The 25,547-nt window shown below is 44.2% G+C and overlaps 1 protein-coding gene across 1 annotated transcript; it reads left to right on the forward strand.

The window, feature by feature from the left end:
* Positions 1-767: 767 nt before the first annotated feature.
* Positions 768-25,320, forward strand: LOC127038631 (ATP-dependent RNA helicase DDX19B). Its single transcript, XM_050931342.1, has 12 exons — positions 768-913; positions 4,083-4,131; positions 4,661-4,714; positions 6,019-6,154; positions 14,861-14,953; positions 15,762-15,864; positions 16,998-17,112; positions 17,928-18,105; positions 18,639-18,876; positions 20,234-20,396; positions 21,430-21,621; positions 23,452-25,320. Exons 1-12 carry the CDS (start codon positions 857-859, stop codon positions 23,511-23,513), a joined length of 1,440 nt encoding a protein of 479 aa, XP_050787299.1. The 5' UTR covers positions 768-856; the 3' UTR covers positions 23,514-25,320.
* The last annotated feature ends 227 nt before the right edge of the window (positions 25,321-25,547 follow it).

Below are 25,547 nucleotides of genomic sequence, written 5' to 3' on the forward strand. Positions count from 1 at the left end.
GGAGAAGAGGGAGGGATGGGGGAGAAGGTTTGGGGGAGGGGTGGTTACAGAGGAGGTAATGGGGGAGAGGAGGGTTTGGGGGAGAAGAGGGAGGGTTTGGGGGAGAAGGTTTGGGGGAGAGGGAGGTTACAGAGGAGGGTTTGGGGGAGAAGAGGGAGGGATGGGGGAGAAGGTTTGGGGGAGGGGTGGTTACAGAGGAGGTAATGGGGGAGAGGAGGGTTTGGGGGAGAAGAGGGAGGGATGGGGGAGGTTTGGGGGAGGGGTGGTTACAGAGGAGATAATGGGGGAGAGGAGCGTTTTGGGGAGAAGAGGGAGGGATGGGGGAGAAGGTTTGGGGGAGGGGTGGTTACAGAGGAGGTAATGGGGGAGAGGAGGGTTTGGGGGAGAAGAGGGAGGGTTTGGGGGAGAAGGTTTGGGGGAGGGGTGGTTACAGAGGAGGTAATGGGGGAGAGGAGGGTTTGGGGGGGAAGAGGGAGGGATGGGGGAGAGGAGGGTTTGGGGGAGGTTACAAAGGAGATAAGGGGGGGTGGGGAGAGGAGACGAGGGAGAGGATCATGGCGGATGGGGGGCTGAGGAAGGGGGAGCCTTGGGGTGGGCACTGAGGAGGAAGGCGAGAACGAGCGGCCCTGGGGCGCTGCCCCGCGGCTGACGGAAGCAAGGTCCCTGCCTGGGGCGCTCGGTGCCGGGTGGGAACGTGGCGCTCCCGGAACTGAAGTGCCGCGGCCCGAGTTTCCCGCCGGCCGGGAACAGAGCGACCCGCCGTTCCCCCCGCGCATGTCTCCTTTCCCTCGGCGGCGCCATTGCGGCTCCTGGTCCCGAGCCTGCGAGCGTCCCGCCCTGCCGCCATCACCGGACCATGGCCACCGACTCCTGGGCTCTGGCGGTGGACGAGCAGGAAGCGGCCGCCGAGTCGGTGAGTCCGCGGGAGGAAACGGGCCGGGATGGGGGGCAGGACGCGGGGGGCTCCGCTGGGCCGGGGCACAGAGGCCAGGCCCGTCGGGAGCCCGGGTCTAGGCGGAGCCTGGAGCGGGGCGGGGGGTGAGCAGGGGCCGCCTCGCATCGGCCCCAGCCCGCCCGCCGCCGAGCAAGGAGGCGCCCGGGACAGCGGGGTCCTGGCTCGGGTTTGCCCGGGTCTGCCCCGTACCCACTCAGCGGGCCCAGGGCTGGGGACCGGCTCAGCGGCCAGATGCTCCAGATCAGCGGCTTTCGGCCTCTCTTTACTTGCGGGCCCCTAAAAACTGTTAACCGGAGGCGCGGGCCCCTTTGGAAATCTTACCATAGTCTGGGGACGCCAGGTGGAAAACCACTGCCCCAGAGTGGGGTTTCCATGGGCGGGGAAGTGAACTGGCTTCTGCACTAGGCTTGGGGCTGAGAGACCCACTGACGGCTCGGTTCCGCTCTGCAGGTCGCGTCCAAGGCTTCGGCACAGCTAGAGGCGAAAATCTTGTCTCTGCTACCCATGGCAGCTGTGTTATAGCCCAGGCCCTTGAAGGGCTTGTGTTTCTAGTTTAGGTAGAGTCCTAAATATGAGCCCCACAAAGGAAAGTATTTCCTTTTCAACCCGAGACAGAGAGCTGGGAAAGGCACGTGTGTTAATGAATGTATTTCACCCTACTGGAGTCTTGAACTCAGCTTACAAGTGAGAGTTAATGTTGAGTACTGTGAAGCTGTAAAGTGCTACAACTATAAAGCAGTGGTTCCCAAATTGGGGTTTGTGAAAATTTACAGGGGGTTCTCAGGAAAAAAAATCCCTAATGGTGGACAGAGCTGTCCCTGGGGACCCCAAGCAGGAGGGGGCTAGCAGCCCGGAGCCCCTGGACTTCCAAGAGCTAAGTAGATCAAAGCAAGCATAGCTATCACACTCCAAGACTCCTTATAAGAAATGGAAAGGGGGGTGGATATATATATTTTTGCTGTTTTTAAAATTAAATAGGCAGCTAGTATTGTTGTTAAAATTATTATGAAAAATAAGTTTAAGCTTTGTTGTAATGTGCGTTGTTTGCCTGGGCTTCTCAAGACCCTGAATGCTTGTGTAGGGGGAGCTCTTTGAGTTGGCTTCTTAAATACCTTCCTGCTGTTTCACATCTGATACTCCTTGATGAAACATAGAAGCCTTATCTGATAACAGTCTTATTCAAAGTGATGTTGGCTTCCCAGTTCCAGTTTCCCCACCATCACATAAACAATGAACAAATGGCATTTTCTGTTTGAGATGTCTGTGGTTAGAATTTGCAGTGTTGTGTAGTTCTGTTGGTCCCAGGATGTGAGAGAGACACGATGAGTGAAGTAATATCTTTTATTGGACAATCTTCTCTTGGTGGAAGTTAGGATAGCAGTGATTTGGGAGGTCCTGATCAAGTTTTATTAGCTCACCATTGCAAAGTTCTAACCCACCCTTTATTTTAGGGTGAATACTTACCTTTTAATTATCACCATTAAAGATAGGTGGACAGGTTTTTATGAGTTTTACAGAAATGCATTAGTAAAACCATGCAGAAGCTTTTCTAGCAGCTGTATATAAACTTAGTCCCTTAAGTGCTAAATGAACAGAAATTTAAAATATTTCAGATTGGTTTTCTGTGAGGCCCCTTGATCTGTGGATAAACACTGGCTTTTGTTAGGCTGCTACTCAGATCCTAGCTTGGATTTACATCAGTGTGTGCCTGAGATGAGATACTCTTTTCAATTTGCCTCTCCCAAGAGAGGGCAAAAGAGAGATGATTCAGAAGTCAGTTTTCAGTCTGACAGTCTGGAGTTCTCCGTCTGACAGTCAAGCCACATGAATATATGCATTCTCCTGGTATATTAGGATTCAGAAGATACCACAGTGGCTATTCCTGCTATGTCTGCATCCAGGGAGTGTATTTCTTTGGTATCTGGGGCAGAGTTGAGACAGCAAATCTGATGTATTTAATGTGTGTAGAAGCATGAAGCACATGCTGATTTTTATAGTTCCAGGATAATGGAACAGCAATTATTTGTTCTTGGGATTACTTGTTTGTTGAATCCAAACACACCAGGAGGGCATTCACTTACTTGCAGAGAATTGCATTGTTGTGTTTACCTAACTATCAACATATGGCATTCAGTAAATCTCCGACTCATCAAAATTGCAGGATTCACTACTTCTTAATTTTTAATATCTGGATCATAACCACAATCCTGTTAATTGAGCACAGCTTTGTGGGTATCTTTTAGTTAGCATCGCTGCTTAATCTACCAGAGTGCTGAGCACACTGACTCTTCAATATTCAGCCTCTACCAGCCCAAAAACAAGTGAGAGAGAGACTCAAACCCAGGTTTCCATGTCAGTGCCCAACTCTTGCTATAAATTGCAATTCTGAATTTGACATGTTCCTTTTGTTGCTCCTGTGATACAGCTGGTTAATGTGTTGGAGTATTTAAAGAAAGTTTCTTTAGCTCTAGGGAATACAAACTTTTTGATGACGACATGAAGATTTGTACTCTGTAAGTTTTTGTAGCAGAATAAAATTCCAAAGTATCGTTCTTTGGGAAGGTGGCTGTTCTCCAAACCAGTGGTAGACAATTTACAGAACGCTCTCCTCAGACTGAAGCATACTCCGATCTCGTCTCCACAGTGTTCTCTATTCCTGATAAAAATAAACAACCCTTCAGCTACATTAGATGGTGGTCTCTAATTTGTAATATGAAGTTAACCATTTTCTGTCAGTAGTTCTGTGCCTGCTGTCAGCTCAAATTACTATCTTGAAGCCCAAATTTCAGATGAGTGATGCATGAACAGAAAACAGCAAAATCTTAGTAAAGGTTCTGGTGATTCTTTGGCTCTGAAAGATACAGCGTAGCAGGTCTCATACCATTGTCTGTCTGTCTTGCATTGGATGTTCTGTAAGCCTCCCCGCTCCTGCTAATTTGTGGGTGGGTTGTTTCACTTCCTACTATGTTTAGAGTTTAAAAATTTTACCACAGCCCATGTTACACTTTTACTGACAGTGAGTCTGAAGTTGTCCACCTTGAGGAAGGTTCCACCGAGGACCTTCTTGCCAAATGGAAGGATTCCTGAGCTTAACTATTGCAATTTCTCTGTTTTTCCACATGTACAGTTGAGCAATTTGCACCTGAAGGAGGCAAAAACGAAGCCAGACTCCAATGGTGAGTTTATAGTAACTAATGCTGGGTTAGGAAAGAACATTATTTCATGGGTGTTTGGTCTGGACTTTGTAGCTTTTGAAAGGTGGGAAATCCAGTTTAGCATCCACTTTCGGGAACTTCACACTACTAGCCTTAACTAAATGTCTGGCTCAGGTGCTTATTTTTTGTGGTTAGCTTTTTAAACTGTCCTTTCACTGTTCAGTGCTGTTTACTATTAAAGTGATTCAGGGATTACTATAGAGACCAGAACTGATGGATTCAGGTTGCTATTGATCTCAAATGTTATGGCATGTTTGACTAAGTTGGGAGCAAACTACGCTGCCAACATTCTCATGTTCTAACCTGGCTTAGTTTTTCCCTTTATAGATGGAGCAAAATTATTCCTATTACTGATGTGGTTTACAGCTTTGTTTTTTACCTAGCTGTAACGGTAACATTGCCTCTTTGGATGAGCTTGAGATATGTGAGCTTGTTTGGTCCCATTCCATTTGAGATTGCCCCAGTAACCACACCGTCTGTCCAAATGTAGGTGCTGTTGTCAAGACAGATGACAATGCAGAAAAGACAGAAGATGAGGAAAAAGGTAAGCGCAGCTGAGAAGCACTCTGACAAGAGTCAGTGGGAAAACAGTTAATTTTGAAGCTGTTCAGAGTTAGTCTACTTCATTTCAGAGGATGGGACAGTGTTGGCATCTGTCCAAAGGAGCTCATTCTGATGAGGGTCCTCTGTGCAAGAGGTGTGAGAATACACTACTTCATATTGACTCAGGAGATTGCTATATGGTGATGGGGAAGAGAGAAATAAGGTGGTCTCTGTATCTGTCTGCAATGAGATACAGGAGCGGTTTGTTTGATAACACTGTCTGTATTGCCTTCACAACCAAACTGTTCGTAGTGAGTTAGCAGGTGGGTGAGTACTCTGGCTCCTTTGTGGAGGACAACTTAAGTTGTCCAAAGTAGGTTTATCTTATGTGGGGAAACTCAAGGATGCAGTAGCTATGCTGGACAGAGGCGGAGATATTAAACTGGGAACTCTTAAAACTCAGACCATGACATTGGTGTTAAAACCCTTAGTAGAGAATCACCTGTCCACACTTGAAACTCACCAAAGCAATATTTACCACCGATCAGTTAGTTTTCACTATCCAGGTAGAGATATCTTAGAAAAGCACACTTCATAGAATCGTAGAATATCTGAGTTGGAAGGGACCTCAGGAGGTCTCTAGTTCAACCCCATGCTCAAAGTAGGACCAGTCCGCAACTAAATCATCCCAGCCAGGGATTTGTCAAACCTGACCTTAAAAACTTCTAAGGATGGAGATTCCACCACCTCCTAGGAGTAACCCATTCCAGTTACCCACCACCCTCCTAGTGAAAAAGTCTTTCCTAATATCCAACCTAAATCTCCCCCACTGCAACTTGAGACCATTATTCCTTGTTCTGTCATCTGGTACCACAGAGAATAGTCTAGATCCATCCTCTTTGGACCCCGCTTTCAGGTAGTTGAAAGCAGCTATCAAATCCCACCTCATTCTTCTCTTCTCCAGACTTCTGTATGTTTGGTAAGGTGGTCCTTAACCTGTGGCATCCCTCTGCATTAACCCATCTCTCCCATATGTGAAGAGTCCCTATGCTAGTTTAAGAAGTATTTCCTGTTTAACTCCGCGACAGTTGGTCACTGAGTAGAATCCCCTCTTTCAATAACGCAGCTTTGGTTTTGGTGTTTGTTTTAATTAGTCTTATAATATCTTTTAATTGTGCAACATCATAGTGGGAGAGTAACTGTCGGAGCTCAGCCAAAACTTCTTAGCTGAATGGCTGGTTCTTTGAGCCTCCTGCTCTTCTGTAAATAGAAACAACTCTTCGTTTTTTACTTCATTCCCCACAGAGGACAGAGCTGCTCAATCCTTGTTAAACAAGCTGATTCGCAGTAATCTGGTGGACACAACAAACCAAGTAGAGGTGCTGCAGCGGGATCCTACATCACCTCTCTACTCTGTGAAGTCTTTTGAGGAGCTGCGACTGTAAGTCCCTGTTCTTCTGCTAATTATAGTCTCTTGCAATGCAGTGATGCAGAACTCTTCCTGTTAGTGCTGAATATCTTGGATTCACCCAAGAGTGATGCTATGAAAGATTTAGGATATTTACAGGTGTTAGGTACCCAGAGAAGTGTTCCAGCAACAAAAGCCATAACTCCAGTCATTCAGCCAGAGTCGCTGTGCCACATTAAACTGTCTATAAATCAAAGATGACTGACTCTCTTCTGAAAAATTTTAGTCTTCTGGTGACTAAATTTCTAGGTGTGACATATAGGCACAGCCAGGAGATTGTCAGAGAAATATCAGTTTTCCAATACTGAGCATTGTACTAGTTGCAGTGCATTGTGTGGTCATTCGTGTAATCCCTTACGGCGTCTACAGTGACATCTACAATCCCTTACAGTATCTACACTTGGACAGAAATGAGCTCAGGAAAGATTTCTAGCTGTCTCGGGCAACAAAGTAGAAGCAGCCAAACTGAGATCTGCATTCTATATTTTTGTGTGGCCATGTTCCTGTGACTTCTGCGAAGTATGTACAGTGGTCTAGTCCACATTTTTCTAACAGATTCTAGACTCCTGCTGTTGAAAATGGATTGTTTACACCATTTGTACTTTGGACAAGAGTTATAGTATTTGAAAACTGACCTTATTTGTACTTATTACAAATAAGACAGGATATTGCAAAGATCTCCCATTATCAGGAAGTCTCTAGGTGAAATGCAGACTATGTGACTCCACAGCATCCCATCTGCATTTTACTAGCACTTTCAAAATCAGCAATGTGCCATCCTCCATAAGAAGTTGTTTTGGGAGAAGGTTCTAGGAAATGAAAGGGGAAAATTCCAGGGCTGAAGGGGGAAGAGAACCTGAAGTGTGCAAAGGATGTTTCCTTAGAGAACACAAATACAGAAATCCTAGCCTGGGAAAAGAGGGGTGGAGAACAGGGTCAAGATAGTGTTATCAACAGCTGGCCTAACTTTTAGATTGCCTATAGCAGGGGTCAGCAACCTTTCAGAAGTGCTGTGCCGAGTCTTCATTTATTCAGTCTGATTTAAGGTTTCGCGTGCCAGTCATACATTTTAATGTTTTTAAAGGTCTCTTTCTATAAGTCTATAATATATAACTAAACTATTGCTGTATGTAAAGTTTTTTAAAATGTTTAAGAAGCTTCATTTAAAATTAAATTAAAATGCAGAGTCCCCCAGTGGCCAGGACCTGGGCAGTGTGAGTGCCACTGAAAATCAGCTCATGTGCCATAGGTTGCCTACCCCTGGTCTATAGAAATGGCTCTCACACACCACAGTTAAATAGAGTGGAGGAGGGATGAGTCCCATCTCTTTGCTAGTATTGAATGGAGACTCTTCGTGAAGGGTTTGTGGCAGAAAGACCTCAAATTGTGAAGACTCTGCAGCAGAATGGGTGAGACACTTAAATTATATTTAAGCTTAGATATTAAAGAAATAGAGCAAAAGTGGCTGAAAGCCTAAAATTAGAAGATCTATGAAATCTTTCACCGCTCATAGAATCTTCATATTATCAGATAAATTTTGTCTCAATATAGGTCTTTTTGGAAGCTTATTCTTCTAAACTGATTTTTTTTTAATTAGTGTTTTAAATAAATATTCCCCTGTAGTATTTACAATCCAAACATTCCTGAATTGTTCTAATGGATGGTAAGATGAAACTGAAACTGACTAGGAGCAAAACTGAAACTCACTAGTCAGTTTTATTGTCTGAGCTAAGAGACCGCATATATAATTAAGTAAACAGCATATAATTTAAGATTTTTTTTTAAAAAATCATTTACTCTAAGATGTTTTATGAACTAGGTAAGTATTTTATAGTCACACATCCCTTTTGATATTAAAACAACTGCCTTTTTCAATGTCATAGTTCACAAATGGACAAGCTTCCTAAGTAAGAGTCATTATCCCCTGACCCATGCTTGGGGTGGTTTTCTTTTACTCTTTGCCTCTTCACGGTTCTTGTAAGGGGACTCAAATAAGGTTTTGGAATTCTGCAACTCTGGAATAAAAGGGCAAACTTACCATCAAGCAGCTATAGCTGGAAACTCTCACTCTGATAGACTCCAGAATGGGAGATGTCTCCGTTTGAACCATGCATGTGGAATAAAATGGTCCCAACTTTCGCTGAGGGAGACTTGTTTCAACTTTACCAAGAATCTGGAAAAAACACTTGAATTTCTAACTCCTGCTCTTAGTCACTGTTCCATTAGCACTCCTCCCCACCAGCAGTCTGCTTTACAGTTCTTGATTTGGTAGCTAATTAGAACTTAACAGGGTCCTAATTAAGTGTTTAATTTGTAGATAGTGGAAAAAGCCTTCAGAGGATAAATGACTTTGGGTTCGGGTTTGTTTTGCAGTGTACTTAACTATTGGGCCAACATAGTTGTAGCTAGCACAGTTCTGATTCCATTGTGAACAGGACAGTTTTACTTGAACAAATAACACCTGCTCATTATTGCTTTAGCTGCTTTTAAGTGACTTAGAACAGAAGATAATGCACGAGCAGACAGACTTCAAATTCTCGCTGCTGAGGCAATAGCAGTCTTGCTCTGTCGATGGTCTGTTAAAGGTTTTCAGTCTGTGAAGGGGTATCCCTTGTATCTGAGAAGTGCATAGGTTTCCATTTCAGATAACTGCTAATTAATTTGTAGACAGTTAGTAAATTAGCATATTTACTATGCGTTTTGCATAGTTTAAACACAGGCAACAGGAAAAATTGCTTGTTGTACAGGTCTTTGGTCTTTTGTGCCTGAAATGGGCTTATTTTGAGCAGGTTCTTCATGCTCTGCTTTAGCCTTCATCCCAGCGCACTGCAGGTGTTTTCTGTGCTGACAATCTAACGGTTTGGAAGATTTTTTTTCCCCACATTAAATCTTATACACCTCTACCCCAATATAACATGGCCGTGGGGAGCCAAAAATCCCTACTGCATTATAGATGAAACACTGTTATATCGCAGTAGCGGTGGCAGGGCTGCAGCAGTGATTTAAAGAGCCCGGGGCTCCGGCCACGGGGAGCACCAGGCCCTTTAAATAGCCAGCGGAGCCCAGTGCCACAGCCCCAATGTAGCAGTGTCAGGGCTCCAGCGGTGATTTAAAGAGCTCCGAGCAGCTGGAGCCCCAGACCCTTTAAAGCACTGCCCGAGCCCTGCTGCTGCAGCCCCGGGGTAGCAGCAGCAGGGCTTCAGTGATGATTTAAAGGGCCTGGGGCTCCGCAGCAGCCGGAGCCCCAGACCCTTCAAAGCACTGCCAGAGCCCCACTGCTACCGCGCTATATGCAAACCCATGTTATGTTGGGACGCGTTATAGCGGGGTAGTGGTGTACAAACTTGTATGAATTGCAGAATGGCAAGGTTTGTTGTCTTAGATTGCATAGTAGAGCTTGCCTTTAATAGTGTTTGCTAACTGTTGGAGGAGGGATGGGAAGGGATATTTAGATGGCCTCCATGACTGATCTGGTCACTAACAGTAAATGGCAAAAGCAAAAACGTTTTGTGTAAAAAGTCTCCATTTCCCCCCATTCCCCCAAGTTCCTTCCATAAATTGAGGGAAGATCAGACAAGGTCATCCACATCATGTTTCTATTAAAAAGCAACCAGAACCCTTCTTGAAAACTGAGCAGTTCTGGTTTTGTGTATCAAAAGGAGAAGTAAAGAGCTCCATGTGGTTTATTACAGTTTGCCTTTAAAATCCCTTGCGAAGATACAAATGCCCATGAAGAGCACAGGCAGAAGCCAACCCATTCTTCCTCTGCCAATGACATCAGACCCAAAACAATAGTCTGATACCTTTATGGTTCTTCCTGCCTCCGTCTTCCCATTAAATACCTGCCCCAATGGTTCATGGAGCTCTCTGTGCATCAACTGAAGATAGTTGCATATGGTTTATAATGAGAAACTTTCAGAACTCTGCTAGGGAGTTCCAATCTTGAGGTTCTGTTATTAATTACATTGGTGATTTTGTCACTTGTTTGGAAATGGGTCCTGAAAGGAAACCGCCCTGACAGACTTTTCATCTTGGAACATTACAGCTTTGCCTTTCGAAGCTACTGCTTTGTAGCTGAATGACTACAAACAGGTGCCTTAGATCATATACCTTGCCTGTCTGGCTTTTGAGAAACAAGAATTGATCTAACAATCAAAGAGAGTTAATGATGGGAGCACTCAGACTAATTGAGTCTTGGTTCTGCAACTAGTTGTATCCTTGGCAACTGTTGCAGAGAATCGAGCTTTGGAGATCCTTGCTTTTGAACTAACACACGGTTGCATATTCAAAGAGCTTTTATTTGAGCCACAGACTGCAAATAATAGGTGCTGCTTAAAAAGGATGTTGAATCAAGTAGAGAGATTTAACAAGCAGGAAAAGTGTGGGCAGGAAAACTGCTATATGCTTTTCGGAAATTGCTACTAAGCAACATTAACACCTACAAGAAGCCGTTAAACAGGTCATCAGTTAAGAGTTTACAAATACAAATATCTTAACTTTAATTTTAGATTGCTCTGGAGTCTCCTTAGATACACAAGTGTCTGTTGTGACTTGAAAGCTTAGGAAGGAACAATCAGTTTCACACATACAGAATGGGAAGAGACTGTCTAGGAAGGAGTATGGCAGAAAGAGATCTAGGGGTCATAGTAGACCACAAGCTTAATATGAGTCAACAGTGTGATACTGTTGCAAAAAAAGCAAACATGATTCTGGGATGCATTAACAGGTGTGTTGTAAACAAGACACGAGAAGTCATTCTTCCGCTTTACTCTGCGCTGGTTAGGCCTCAACTGGAGTATTGTGTCCAGTTCTGGGCACCGCATTTCAAGAAAGATGTGGAGAAACTGGAGAGGGTCCAGAGAAGAGCAACGAGAATGATTAAAGGTCTTGAGAACATGACCTATGAAGGAAGGTTGAAGGAATTGGGTTTGTTTAGTTTGGAAAAGAGAAGACTGAGAGGGGACATGATAGCAGTTTTCAGGTATCTAAAAGGGTGTCATCAGGAGGAGGGAGAAAACTTGTTCACCTTAGCCTCCAATGATAGAACAAGAAGCAATGGGCTTAAACTGCAGCAAGGGAGATTTAGGTTGGACATTAGGAAAAAGTTCCTAACTGTCAGGGTAGTTAAACACTGGAATAGATTGCCTAGGGAAGTTGTGGAATCTCCATCTCTGGAGATATTTAAGAGTAGGTTAGATAAATGTCTATTAGGGATGGTCTAGACAGTATTTGGTCCTGCCATGAGGGCAGGGGACTGGACTCGATGACCTCTCGAGGTCCCTTCCAGTCCTAGAGTCTATGAGTCTATGAGTTTATCCATTATAAGTGCCTTGTTAACAGAAGCAGCTAGTAACTTTGGCAGTGTCACTGCTGCACTTAAAATCAAGTGCCATCATATAGCTGTGTACAAATCAATAGGCTGAATCATGCTGAGCTAGGCTTGCCATAACTTACCTCTTTCTTGCATCAATCAGTATTTACTCTCCTTCTTAGAGGTTGAACATCAAAAATACAAAATCTTAAAGGTGACTTTTGCAAAACGTTAATGTTAAATGGCCCTTGCAATCAAGTGAAACTTCTTCCTGTCCTGGCACCTCCTTATGAACTACTGAGTCTGGCAGGGTGGATAACTATGGTATTAAGACAGTGCTGATAGGGCTTCACAGAGACATGGGAATTGCCATACTGGATTGGATCAGTAGTCTTTCTAGTCCAGCATCTGGCAGGAGGGCTGCACAGCTGCTTTTGAGCAGTGCTTCTCAAGCTATTTACCATTGTGGGCTGCATATGCAGCTCTGTGTTATGTTGGCTGCATCCACACAATATATATACTATCTGCATGGCCCTGAGGATATCACATGGGTGATGGGCCACCGCTGTGTTGAGAACCGCTACTTTAGAGGAAGGTGCCAGGAACCCCATAATGGACAGTTGTGGAATAAGCAGTGTGACTGAAGTGGAGTTGCTATGTGATTTATGAACACTCTGAGACCTGGACAGTGAGGGGAAGTTACCGTATATTGGGTTATAAGACTTCCTGTATGAATGCATTGATCTAGCACAATACGGGGCTAGGAGAAGAACAAGCATAAAAGCAAAACAGTACCACCCCAAGTGTTTGGTCAGATGTTGTTTATCTTGGGAGCCAATTACAAGACAATGGCTTTTTCCAGGCACCAGTCCAAAGTGCCACCGCTGTTTTGCCAGGCTGGGAACTAGAGCTTAAAAGAACAGTAAACAGTTAAACTCTTCTCAGGAGAGGAAGGGGCAGTGGGTCATCTGTCAGGTGCTGTTCCTGATGAGAACAGACTGGTCCTGCAGGAGTGCCTGAAAGTAAGTGAGGCCTTCCCTGCTCCTAGGGAATGGGAATGCAAGTTTAGTCTGGTTTGTTTTTACGATCTGTTTTCCATTAAATGCTTTTGTTCTAAATAAATAATACTTTGCCGCATGGAGGCTGTTTGGTCACCGGTTGCCACTGTCATTGTTCCCAGAGCGAACAGAAAACTGCAGATACTGAACGTAAGTCAGACCTTGCCATGGTTATCACAGTTGATATACGGGGGACTGCAGCTCAGGGCCCAGCTGAGAGCAGGAGAATGATGTGGTTCTGTCTCAGGGAAGGTGACTGCTGAGGGCCTGAATCTGCAAGGGGTGCGCTCGAAGAGACCAGGACGGGGCAGAGGTGCAGTTAGCCCATGAATGAATACAGCCTGCTCATAGGGGAAGTTTCTTCCCAACTCCATTAGTTCAGGTGTGTCTACGCTGCAGAAAAAATATGCAGCAGCAAGTGTCTGAGCCCAGGTCAACTGACTCGGGCTTAGGGGGCTTATCCTATGGAGCTAAAAATAGCAATGTAGATCCTTGGGCTGGGGTTCTGAGACCCCTCTTGTCGCCAGGTTTCACTGTTGTTTTTAGCTCTGTAGCAGAGCCCTGCCAGATGAGTCAATTAATCCAGGCTCTGAGACTTGCTGCCATGGTCGTCTTTTGCAGGGTAGATGTACCCTTAGCAGCTGGCTTAAGTCCCAAATCATGAAGGTTTATATCCTTTATAAAATGGTTTTCACCCTATATAATGAACACAATGTTCTCATTCATATACATGTTTAATTCATTAAGGTCTTAGTCTCAATGATACCTTGTGACGAGTTCTGCGTGTTAATTGTGTTGTGTAAAATGTTGTCTTTTATTAGTGGGTTAAATTTCTTGTCTTTCTATTGACTGTTTCCTTGCTCTTGTATTGAGAGGGTCAAGAAAAGCTCCAGACTTACCTTCTCTAGCCCATTCATTGCTTTATATATATCAGTTCTCCTCTGACCCTAAGGTCCCAGTCTATTTAATCTCTCCTCAAAGAAGTTTCTTCAGTCCTGTAATCCTTTTGGTGAATGTCTCCGAACACTCCCTATTTCTGCTCTCTTAGACAGCAGGTGACCCGACCTGCAAACAGTGTTCCAGATGTGGATGCTCTGTTGTTTTATAGCAAGGCAAGATCACACTTCTGGTATTGTTTTCTGTTCTAGTCTTTGTACATCCTGACGCATTTGCCTCTCCTGATCACTGCTACATACTGAGCAGAGATTTTAATTGAGCTGTCTGCATTGATGCTTAGAGCTCTTTCTTGAGGGGTTAGTTAATTTAGAACCCAGCAGTGTGTATTGTAGCCAAATGACTCCTTCCAGTGTTCAATATTCCTTAAGGTAAAAAAAAATACGGTTTTATTGTATCTTCTTGGTTCAAATAAATATCGGGTTCACAGATGTTAATCACAATATCTAAATGATCCTTTGATAGGCTACTAAGTACTGTATTTTACTCTTGAAAGTAACAAGTTTATTCGTTGATAAAACAAGGAGGCACACAGTCTTGAAATAGTGTCTCTTCGCTTCCCAGTCTGGTTAGATCAGGGGTTCTCAAACTGGGGGTCGGGACCCGTCAGGGGTCATGAGGTTATTACATGGGGGGCGGGGGGGTTGCAAGTGGTCAACCTCCACCCCAAATCCTGCTTTGCCGCCAGCATTTATAATGGTGTTAAATATATAAAGAAGAGTTTTTAATTTAAAAGGGGGGTCGCACTCAGAGGCTTGCTATGTGAAAGGGGTCACCAGTACAAAAGTTTGAGAGCCACTGGTTTAGATGCTAACGTTTGATCCAATGTTTCTGTTCCTATCAGAGGATTGCTGTCCAGAGTTTCGTGCTGTGGATGGGGAACCCCGTTTATCTGACCCTCCCTTAACTGGTTCTCTGCAGTTACCAAACAACCAGGACTCCAGGGTCAGAAGCCGGCGAGCTTTCCGGTGGCCACTAGATGGTGCTGCAGCATCACATTTTCCCATTCTCCGGTTTATCCAGTGTTTTGATTATCTGATCTGACCCTAGTCCCCATTAGATAAATGGGGTTGTACTGTATTTCTCCTATTTTTAGGGTGTGCACAAGCTAATAGTGATTAGGTCACAGATGAACCACTTTGTTAGCAATGTGGAGAGGAATTGGGTTGCCACAGCAGTTTACGATTCATAAATGTAGTACTAGCGGCATTGCCCCTGGCCTACTTGCTGTTAGGATTTGCTTTTCAGGCACCTGCCTTTCACTTGCAATAAAAAAAAATCTCCCCTTGACTTGACTTCCTGGGTCTAGTGCAGTTTTTTACTAGTTCAGAAACACTCGACTCTCTCTCTTTCCAGGAAACCCCAGCTCCTGCAGGGTGTCTATGCCATGGGCTTCAACCGACCCTCGAAAATACAGGAGAATGCTCTGCCCATGATGCTTGCTGAACCGTACGTATCCATGCTTTCCCCTTCCCCTGGGAGGTGGGAGAGCCTTATATACTATTAAACTGTAAACACTCTGGCTAAGAGACAGCCTACTTGAAGTGGCGTTGAGACACTAGTGGTTGTGTGCACTGTGCTGAAGGGACTTCCTTTCCATAGGACTGTGCTGCTGAAATTTTTTAGAATGCTGCCTGACTACCCAGCAAACTTCCATAGGTCCCCATAAGCACCCTTTCCCTAGGCTTGCACTGCATATTAAGCCACACTGAAGACAATGCCATTCTTCCTGGCAGCAGTAAATCTGATCCTCATGTCAAAGTAGGGGAGATAAGGCAGTTCTGCGACAGCCCTGCATAACTCCTGGACAGGTCGGAGCAGTCAGAATGCTGTGGATTGTGTCAGCCTTGCTTCTCGGTGTCCTTTAGGTGAAGAGCATGGAGTAGCGAAGCTAACACTGGGGGAGATGAGCAATATGGAAAACTACTGCAGCATCACAGCAGCTTTCCCTTCAAGTCTCGATAGCGCATAGAAGCTGCTTGTGCCAAGATGCATGCGCCCTGCAGAAAATTCACTCGTGTCCTTGTGCAGTCCTGCCCTTATGAAACTAGATGGTAACTTCAGTTAGGATGTGGCCAAGATGCAGAGCCAAATTAATTCAGAACGTATTAAAATCCCTTATCTGTGGCTACCATGCAGTTAATTTAAGCTGTGTTGCCAAATCTCACAACTGGATCTCGTATTAGCTGGTCATAGAATGGATTATATTTAATCTTGTGCCAAAGTGTTTAAAATGTCCCCTTATGTGTTGATCCAGCCCACAGAATCTGATTGCACAGTCTCAGTCTGGTACTGGTAAGACAGCTGCCTTCGTCTTGGCCATGCTCAGTCGAGTTGAACCTGGGAACAAGTATCCGCAGGTAGGGGCTTCTGGAATCTAATGGTTGTGCTGGCTTTTAGTTGTAGTGCAGTGCCATCTAGTGGAGAGAAGCTATGTTCCTTTGATAAGACACTGGTAGCAACTACATAGCTTCAACTTCCCAATGTGCTGTGGTGTCTGAGCATTGGGGAGCAGAGGCAGCAGAGTTGAAGATGCTGATTCTTTTGTGCAGAGGTACTGGGTTCTCCCAGCTCTCCTCACCAGCCCTGTTCCCATCCTCCCTTCTTTTCTCCCCCTCTGTCTTTCTGTACTTGTAACAGCCAAATAGGATTTACAGTGAGCAGCTGTGCTGGGATGGGGAACATGGTGGCGTGAGAGTGTGTGGGGGTGTTGAGGTGAGAGCAGGGTTTGGACAGGAAGAGAGAGGATCTGTACTGACGAACCACCTGTGGTTGAGGAGCCCTGAGAAGTGGGGAGTAGATGGGGTGTTAAATGGTTTGTTTCTTCCTCGTCCAGTTTACATTGATACCCAGTCCAGCACCCTAACACACAGGTAACAGGGCTTTTTGCACAGGCGTTCGGCACACTGGACAGGAGTTGGGAAATTTCAGTTTAGGAAGCCTAGCTGAATCAATGCGGAATAGAGTTCCCACTTTCAGGGCATGGGCAGCAGCATGGGATTCACGTCGGTTTGCTGTTCTGCAGAAATGGACTGAGCAGTTTTACCAAGGCAAGAGCTACCTTGCCAAAGATACTATGTTATCTTCACTTCGAGCTACATTCATTAGAAATGTCCCTTATAAAAACATATCTGTCTTTGGTAATATGGCCAAACAAAGTGCCATATTAATATAATACTGACCACCGACGTTCTTAGCAGGGAGTTCTGTTTACATGCTTATATCAGCAATACAAAATATACAAGCTGTATAAAACTAACCGGTACATGACGCTACACATGCAGACTAACTTTCTTTAATTGGGTGACTTACTAAAAACACTGTTCAGCTGATGAGTGTTAATGAAATTTACCTACAATCATAAGTGTTTATCCTAAAATATTGGTCATCTATTTGCACAGAAGTGAAGTTTCACAACTCAATGTATTTCACAGGGAAGTGTGACAATCTACTATATGACAATCTAATATACTCTTATCTGCTTTCCTTCCAGTGTTTGTGCCTTTCCCCAACATATGAGCTGGCACTTCAAACAGGAAAAGTAATTGAACAGATGGGAAAGTTTCATCCGGAACTAAGTCTGGCATATGCTGTCCGAGGCAATAAATGTGAGTGTGAGGGGAAATACGCCCCCTTTTTGCAGATCTAGCCAGGGAGACTTACCCCTTTGTCTAGTGAGGTGTGGTAATGGGAATTTAATGCATTACTTTCTCGTAAAATTTGAAAAGGATTGGGTTTGACATCAGATACTCTTAGCACAGTTGGCCTGGAATCAAATTCTGTCAGGTCTGACTGCTGTACAGAACATGAGCTGGTGTAATGGGACTTCCCTCTTGGAAGCCCTAAACTGGGCCTGGAGTGGGAGTTGGACAGTTCACGCTCTGGGTTTTTTACTTGAGTTTCTTCCTCTGTCTCCTCAGAAAATAACTGAACTTTGTAACTATTTGTGAAATGGAAGTGGCTGCCGAGCTTTATTGGTGGCTGATCTGTTTTGTCCAAGTGGATCTTTCATATTGTGGGTTGCTGGTGCAAATAATTACAGATACTACTTGTTTCAGGTGCAGACACGGTATAAACTGCTAAATTCATGAAGTTGGGGAGAAGTGGTGGATCTTGTGCGCTTCGTAAGGGGTTAGTGTTCTGACAGATTACCTCCCTTACTGGGAAAGCAATGTTGGATGCTGCAGAACTGCCCTAAAGAGGATGTAATGACATCTGTTGCTCTGGCACTAATGAGACTGTGCTATTCACCCCCCACCACCACCACCACCCCCAAAAAAAAGTCAGTCTCCAGAGTAGGGGAAGAACTCTGAGCAAGAGAGTAGGGTGGGGAGTAACCTACACAATGATACAGCTTTCATCTCCTCATGGAAGTGCTGTGCGCATACATCTCATGGAATCCTTTCTGTCTGTCTACTAACAGTGGAGAGAGGTCAGAAGATCTCAGAGCAGATTGTAATTGGCACTCCTGGCACTGTCCTGGACTGGTGCTCCAAACTGAAATTCATAGACCCCAAGAAGATTAAAGTGTTTGTCCTGGATGAGGCTGACGTGATGATAGCAACCCAGGGCCATCAAGATCAGAGCATCCGCATTCAGAGGTAAGGAACATCCCCATGCTGTCATCTGGGCTGCCTGAGGAAAGGGAAAGATTCTAGTTCCCCTCCACCACAGCCAGTTGGTTTCTCTCATTGGCCTATTTAATGTCCCATATCCTCTTCATGGTTGCAGGAAGGAATCTCTTCCAAATGGCAGGACGTGATCATTTGCTGATGACTAAGGCCACAGGCTACAGTAGAAATACACTTAACTCTAATCCAGGCAGTTCATAAAGCTAGAATTTCATTGAAGACAGACATTTAATTATGTCAAGATTCGAGAACAGCCCTCCCTATCCCCTGAGGAGGATTCATTGCTTAAAATGTCCAAATTTATCTAGATGCCACTGGGAAATTGAGTTGGGATGTAATTAGATATTCATAGGCTAATGTTTAGAAGCCTAACGGACTTAAAAGGCTGATTCCAAAGGTTTGTAAGTGACTGTGAGCCATGCTTTGTTGCTGGGCTACCACAGGTTCCACTGGGCTGATGGTTTCTAATAGGGAAACCCTAACTTGCTTGCCTTGCCTTGCAGAATGCTCCCCAGAGATTGCCAGATGCTCCTGTTTTCTGCCACCTTTGAAGATTCTGTATGGAAATTTGCCCAAAAAGTTGTTCCTGACCCCAACATCATCAAGCTGAAGCGAGAGGAGGAGACGCTGGACACCATTAAGCAATACTATGTTCTGTGTAATAATCGAGATGAGAAGTTCCAGGCTCTCTGTAATATATATGGAGCCATCACCATTGCCCAGGCCATGATCTTCTGTCATGTGAGTCATTCTGGAGAATGGTGTGACCTTTGCCACGCCCTAAAGAGAAGGGAGCTCTCGTTAAAATAGCCCCATTATGAAATAGTGTCTGCAGATGCCAAGAATCCTTGCTGACAGACTCCTTGCGAGAGATTGAGGGCATGATCGTTCTAGGAGCACAAACGGGGAACAAGCCATTCCTCATCTTGTCTTGGAAATGGAAAAATGCAGGAGGATGGCTGGAAGAATCCGCCTTCTCGGCTTGTCTCTAACAGTAATTGCCTATTGCTCCTATCTCTGCTGAGGCTGGAACCCTACTAACAACCGTTATTTAAAAAAATGGTTTCTAGCCACACTGTGCCCCATGTGAGTCATGGTAATGGTGCTGGAGCCATCTAACCACAGCTGGTCTTAAACATGCTTATTGCTTGCATGGTTCCAGCCATCGTGTGGCTCACTTTTATTTTTAAAGCAGTCTCTCAAAACCAAAGCATTTGGGGTTCTGTAAACCAGTAAAATATGTCTCCAAAACAAAGCGTACAACAAAATGATAAAAATAAAAGCAAGAAGACTTTAATGGGGTGGAAAAATAAGTCTTGTAGGTTAAAGGTCTGCCACTGGCTTGTGACCCTGCTGGACCTCAGTTTCCCTCTCTGGAAAATGGTGATGATACTCAGTGTGTTGTGGCACTCTGGGATTCTTGTATGGAAGCTGCTGTAATTGCAAATTTTAATTGAGGCCCATGGTGATCACACTAGCAAAGCTTAGGTCTAGATAGGAAAAAGACTGGTATGTTAAGGCAACTGTTCTGTACCCGAGTGTCCACTAAAGCAAAGAGCCGTTTCCTGCAGTTTAAAATGCAGTGTTTGACGTAATCAGGACTTTAAAAATGAACTGGCATCTTGAATTCTATAGCAGCTTGACTCAGCCCTTCAGCAGAGATTCTCACCGGATGGTCTTAAAGGGACATTTTTAACTTGGAATCTAGCCAATTTCCAAAAATGAATAGTTAGTGGTACCACATGTCCTAGTCTTCTTGGTGCAAGGCATGTGGTCTTACAATAAGTTTCCTATTAAGTCTTTTCCTTGTTACTGAGAGACCCAGACAAGCAGTGGAGCTGACTGACTACACACAGAGCTGTCCTTTGTAAAAGGAAATAGAAAACATGTCTCTAAACTTCATCATAGTGTTAGGCTTTCAAACAGAAATGGGAATGATTTGGGTTCTTTGTTCCTTTTAAACTATGATGCTAGAATCCTGGAATAAGCAGAGTTAGAGCCCTGAGCGTTCCCTTCTCTTAAGAGAGGCCTGTTCCTGTTTGAAGTTCAAAAACTGTCTTCCCAGAAAGATTTTAATTGCTCTTGCTTTACATTTCAGACTCGTAAAACAGCAGGCTGGCTGGCAGGAGAGCTGTCAAAAGAAGGTCACCAGGTGGCATTGCTAAGTGGCGAGATGATGGTGGAACAAAGAGCTGCAGTGATCGAGCGTTTCAGAGAGGGCAAAGAGAAAGTGCTGGTGACCACAAATGTCTGTGCCAGAGGTAGAATACAATGTCGCTGCATCTTGGGGAAGGGAAGCAGGTAGTTGTACTTGAGATGGGACTGTGCCATCTGGTGACTGACATACAAAATATTGCTGTACCCCTAGAGAAGAATTTGTAACCTGTGCTAGATTTGTACAAAAGAGTCCCTAACACAACCATTCCAAGGGAGACTGATAGACGTGCTGTCCCCCAAAACTTCTGGATGGTCCTTGACATGTGTGAGTTGGGTTAGGTCCGTTATCTGCTGGAATGGCTTAACATAGGATTTCTTTAAAGGAGACCTGAAGTTGGGTGAAGAATCTTCTCTTCCACCAGAGTCTCATTTCTGTCTGTCCTTTGGGCACGTTGAGGCATCCCACGGCTGCGACCTGCCCTGGTTTGTGCTGTGGACAAACAAATGTGTGTCCTGAATTTTCTCAACAACTTCATTTTCACTAGAGGTCAGGCAAAGGAATAAACTCCAGTATCAGTCTGTGCTGCGAGTTACAGCTAAAAGGGGCATTCTGGATACTGCTGAACACTTACAGGAAATAAGTTGAATGGCTCTCCTAGCCTGGCTGTTGAGAAATAGGAGGGGCAACTGACTATATTTTAGAAGTTATTGCAATTTATTAGTCTTTCTAGGCACCCATAAAAATCAATATGTAGTTCTGGTATGAAAGTGTTAGGTCATGCAAAGGTGCTCAGTTTAAGTGTATTATCCATCCTCCATTTGATGGGATCCTCTCACTGTGATATCTTAAAGGGTCCTCTATATGCTATGGAAACATACGTTTCCAAGTATCCCTGTAAGTTTTGCTGAGCACTCACTCTTGACATCGTTGCTGGCTTCCTCACGGCACGTAGCTTAACTTTCCATGAAACTTGGCGGCAGTAATAGTACAGCTCTGTGAAAGGTGTTGAAACTAATGGCTCTGGGTAAGCCCTAGATTTTGGAATCAAAACACTGAAACAATCCTGGAATGAAGCTGCTCTGGCTTAAAATGAGCTAAAGGGAGAGTTGTAATATCTCTAACGCTTTCCTCCCCAGGGATTGATGTCGAGCAGGTCTCTGTTGTTATCAATTTTGACCTTCCTGTGGATAAAGATGGCAACCCGGATAATGAGACGTATCTGCATCGGATTGGACGTACAGGTCGTTTTGGCAAGCGAGGACTGGCTGTTAACATGGTAGACAGCAAGCACAGCATGAATATTCTCAACAGAATTCAGGAACATTTCAGTAAGTCCCCTTTTGTGTGATTTCTTTTGCGTAGTTGTAGCATTATTTCTACAGAATTTTGAGCAGCTGTGTGTCAGACAACCCTGACTCGAATTCAGATTTCCCAGGCGCCTGTGGTCTTACTCTTTGATTAGGCTTAACCGAGTTTTGCTTTGCTACACACAATCTGTCAAGGCACCACTGCACGTTATGCAGCACCTTGTTTCAAAAATAACATTGAGAAAACTAGGGGAATAGCCAGTTATTTGTATACATTCAAATGGGCAGAACTTCTGATGTAATTGTCCTTATTTTATAGTAGAACAGTGAATACCGTTTAAAGGTCAGGTATGATAGCCCATTTTGGTATATCTGAATAACTTCTACATCTGTCGTAAGACAGTAAACTTCCAAATTGATGCATGACAGAAGTGCCTGGGAGATCTTGCTTGTGTCCTGCCAAGTCAATCCAGTTCTCATTGGCTAACTGGCACCATTATTAAAAATGATATTCCACAAACTATAACGTTTCTTAAATGCCCCTCAGCTTACAATAAAGACATTACACTCCCCACCCCAAGAAATTGCTTCCAGTCTGAAACTTGAGTGACTCAGTGATCTACAAGTCACAGATCCAGAGGGTGTGGTCTGTACCCCAGGCTGTAGACAGTCCCTTGGAAATGACCACTTTAGATAACCACACAGTTCCACTGGAGAAGGCCAGTGGCCTCGAGGGGCTTGTCTAGTGAAGACCCACTAAATTGATGGGAGAACGCTCTCCTGTCCACTCTGGTAATCCACCACTCCGAGAAGAGTAAGGGAAGTTGACGGAAGAGCGCAGTGTAGACACCGCAGTAAGTCGACCTCTGCCATGTTGACTCCAGTTATGTTATTCATGTAACTGGAGTAGTGTAACTTAGGTCATCTTATCGCAGTAGTATAGACAAAGCCTAATGCTTTGACACTGGGCCTTTGGGCACCAGCGAACCCTGTCTCTCTCTCGCTCCCTGCAGCGAATCCAGCCAAGCCAGACTCCTGAAGGAGGTTTGTACTCTACTCCTTCAGGGCACAATGCTCTGTATTTGCCTTGATCCCAAACAGCTTTTCCAAAACAAGGTAACAATTCCTTCGTCACCTGGCATACAGAATCTGAAAGTCCTTGGGTCAGAATAGAGAGGCAAAGATTCAGATAAAGTTTAGAATGGCCAGCGTGGGGTCACGGCTCCCTGGAGCCATGCTGCTGAGGAGCCATCTTGGCATGCTCTCCCCATCTTTGTCCCTCCTGTCCTTAGTCCCAGGTGTGTGTGTGTCTCTCCCCAAAGGCCAGCTCTTAACCCCGCCACCTGATGCCGTTGTTCTCCAGCTGGGGCCTTTGTTCTCTGGGGAAGTCTCCTTCCTCTGTTGGTTGCTGGGTGTGAACTTCTTGGCTGTTGGGGTTCCCATTGCCTTTCTGGATCCTCCACTGATTTGGGTCTGTTTCAGCCTGTTCTTTAAATGACCTAGTCTTCATACCACTCCAGGTAGTTGTGTGACACAAGACCTCATTTCCCCCCTCTCTGTCCCGAGAGCAGCTTTTTAACCCTTTACATTCTATGCATAGCAATGCAAAGCACCAGGGGAAACTGAGGCATGCATAAGCTTGTTTCCAAAATTCTCACTTTGTCACACTGCATTGTTGACTTGACTTATAAAACTTAATTCTATTTTGTTGGTCATGGATTGGTATAGATTCATCTTGTGACAAGAATAGAAGTGGGTTTTAACACAGTAAGGTGGGACCTTGCTTCATCTTCTGGTCTCTCATTGTACAAAGTGCACTAGTTCCGATTCTCTTGTAATCTTTTCTTGCAGACAAAAAGATAGAAAAACTGGATACTGATGACTTGGATGAAATTGAGAAAATAGCCAACTGAAACGCAGCTGCTGGAACTGATGTACGCCCTCCTGTGGTAGCTCTCCCACTACAATTGGCTCAGCGTTCAGACTGGCACACCTTTTGGCCAGTCATGAAAAGGACTCTTAAGATATAAATACACAGAAATTACCTCACTTTAAAAATTGCAGTTGGACTTAAAATTATGCCGCTCTGCGGAAGAAGAGGAAATGTTTACAGAAGCTTTTAACATTTCTTAGTTTAGCCTTAAAATGGAAACATGTTTTAAATTCTAAGAAATAGATTTGCCAAAAAGTGACCAATGCATAAATATCTAAAAGAAATAAATGCTTTATTTGGTTAATTGGGATATTATTTTTTGACCTATGTGATCAGTAAAACAAAACTCAACAGTCAAACGTATGGACATTGACTTAAAAGACAGGGCAGGTGGTTTTGCCCAGAAACTAAACTTACGTGAAATAGAACTTCTTTTTCTAGTGTTGCCTTGTGCTCTAAAGTTTCATTTCTGGGTTCCTGATGGATTTGCCCTGCTTTCCCTTATGTAGATTGTCCAGAAGATCTTTCCACTAGCTCTCATTCTCAGATAGTGGTGCAGTGTTGCTTTCGCTGGGCAGTATTTTGGTTGTAGTTTGTTTTTAGAATGGCCACTATTCATAAAGCAATGCAATGGTTGAAAGTGTTCATTAACTACTATAGAAGTAACATGATGCGTTTAACCTTGCCAAACCAAATCTTGGTTCATGTGGGTGGGAGGGATCAGCAGTGGAAAGAGGACTGTACTAATCAATATCCCAAATAAATTCACCCCACAAATGATAGTGTCTCTTGGTAGAGGAGTGGGAGTTATAGTTACATTTACGCAGGTGGTGCCAGTTTTAAAATGCTGCTGTCATCTGGGCAGTTCCACATGACATCTCATATGGAGCTGTTGGACTCTAGCAATCAATAATGGAAACAGGAATATTTATCTGGTAAAAAATAATAGCTTGTACTGACCAAAAATACCCTTAAATAGAACACCAAATTTGCCTGTTACAGCATGTTTCAGTACCACAGTCTTGAGTTAAATTGCTCAGCCAAAATACTGATGGGAAACACTCCACTTTCATTGTGCTTGTATCGCAAAGCAGACAGGTCATCAGTCCCTACAAACCTTGCCCCAAAGGTGACCTTTGCCAGTGGTTTGATTTAGAACTTCTAAGTTTGGGCTTTTAGTTGAGTTGGGATCCCTTACCAGACACAAATGGAAGTTTGTGGGTTTTTGTTTCCCCCCGATTCCAGGAGAAGTAGGCTCCTAAACGTTAACTTTGTGGTGCACCGTTCTTTTGGGAAAAGTGGACATGCGTGAGCAGCCATCGGACTGCTACTCAGTGCAGGAATCACTTCAAAACAAATGTATAAATTGTAAATTGAACTATAAATTTCTTTGCAATTTTGGCCATCATATTCTGTTCAAAGACAGGAATGTTGATCCTTTTACCAAGTAAAAAAAAAAAAAGGCTCATTTAAAATGTACCTAAAATTTTAGGAAATTGTGCACCCTTTTATCAATTTGTATAAAGTCTTTAGTGAAAAAACTGTTAAACTTTTTGTATTCTGGGGTGTATCTATTTTTATTCTGTTGAAAACCTATTTAAAGTGGCAGGTGAGTGAGTGCTTGCGTGTAGAGTGGAAGACTATTTCAATCACCTACTTTAATAGTACAGCTGAATGACCTTGTGACAGCAGTGCACTGGGTTGAACTGTCATGAACGCTGCTGCTGGTCCTGTGTGCTGTTTCTAATGTACTTTTAATTGGAATAAAGAACACGTACTGAACTGTGCTTCGGTTAGTCTTTGACTCTGGCATCCCTGTTTGTTATCTAATGGCTTGTGTAGAGGACTTGATGGAGATGGAGTTCTGGCAGTGCTTCCTGTTGGAATACTCCCAGGTGAATTCCACTGTGAAATATGAGATTAGTGTAACTGAGCTGCTGGATTTCCCAGATGCTTTCCATGTCAAGTTATGGCAGCATCCCACCAGCCATTTATCATTAAACTATATTGGATA

The sequence above is a fragment of the Gopherus flavomarginatus genome, chromosome 21 (assembly GCF_025201925.1).
Source record: "Gopherus flavomarginatus isolate rGopFla2 chromosome 21, rGopFla2.mat.asm, whole genome shotgun sequence".
In the NCBI taxonomy this organism is placed as follows: Eukaryota; Metazoa; Chordata; order Testudines; family Testudinidae; genus Gopherus; species Gopherus flavomarginatus.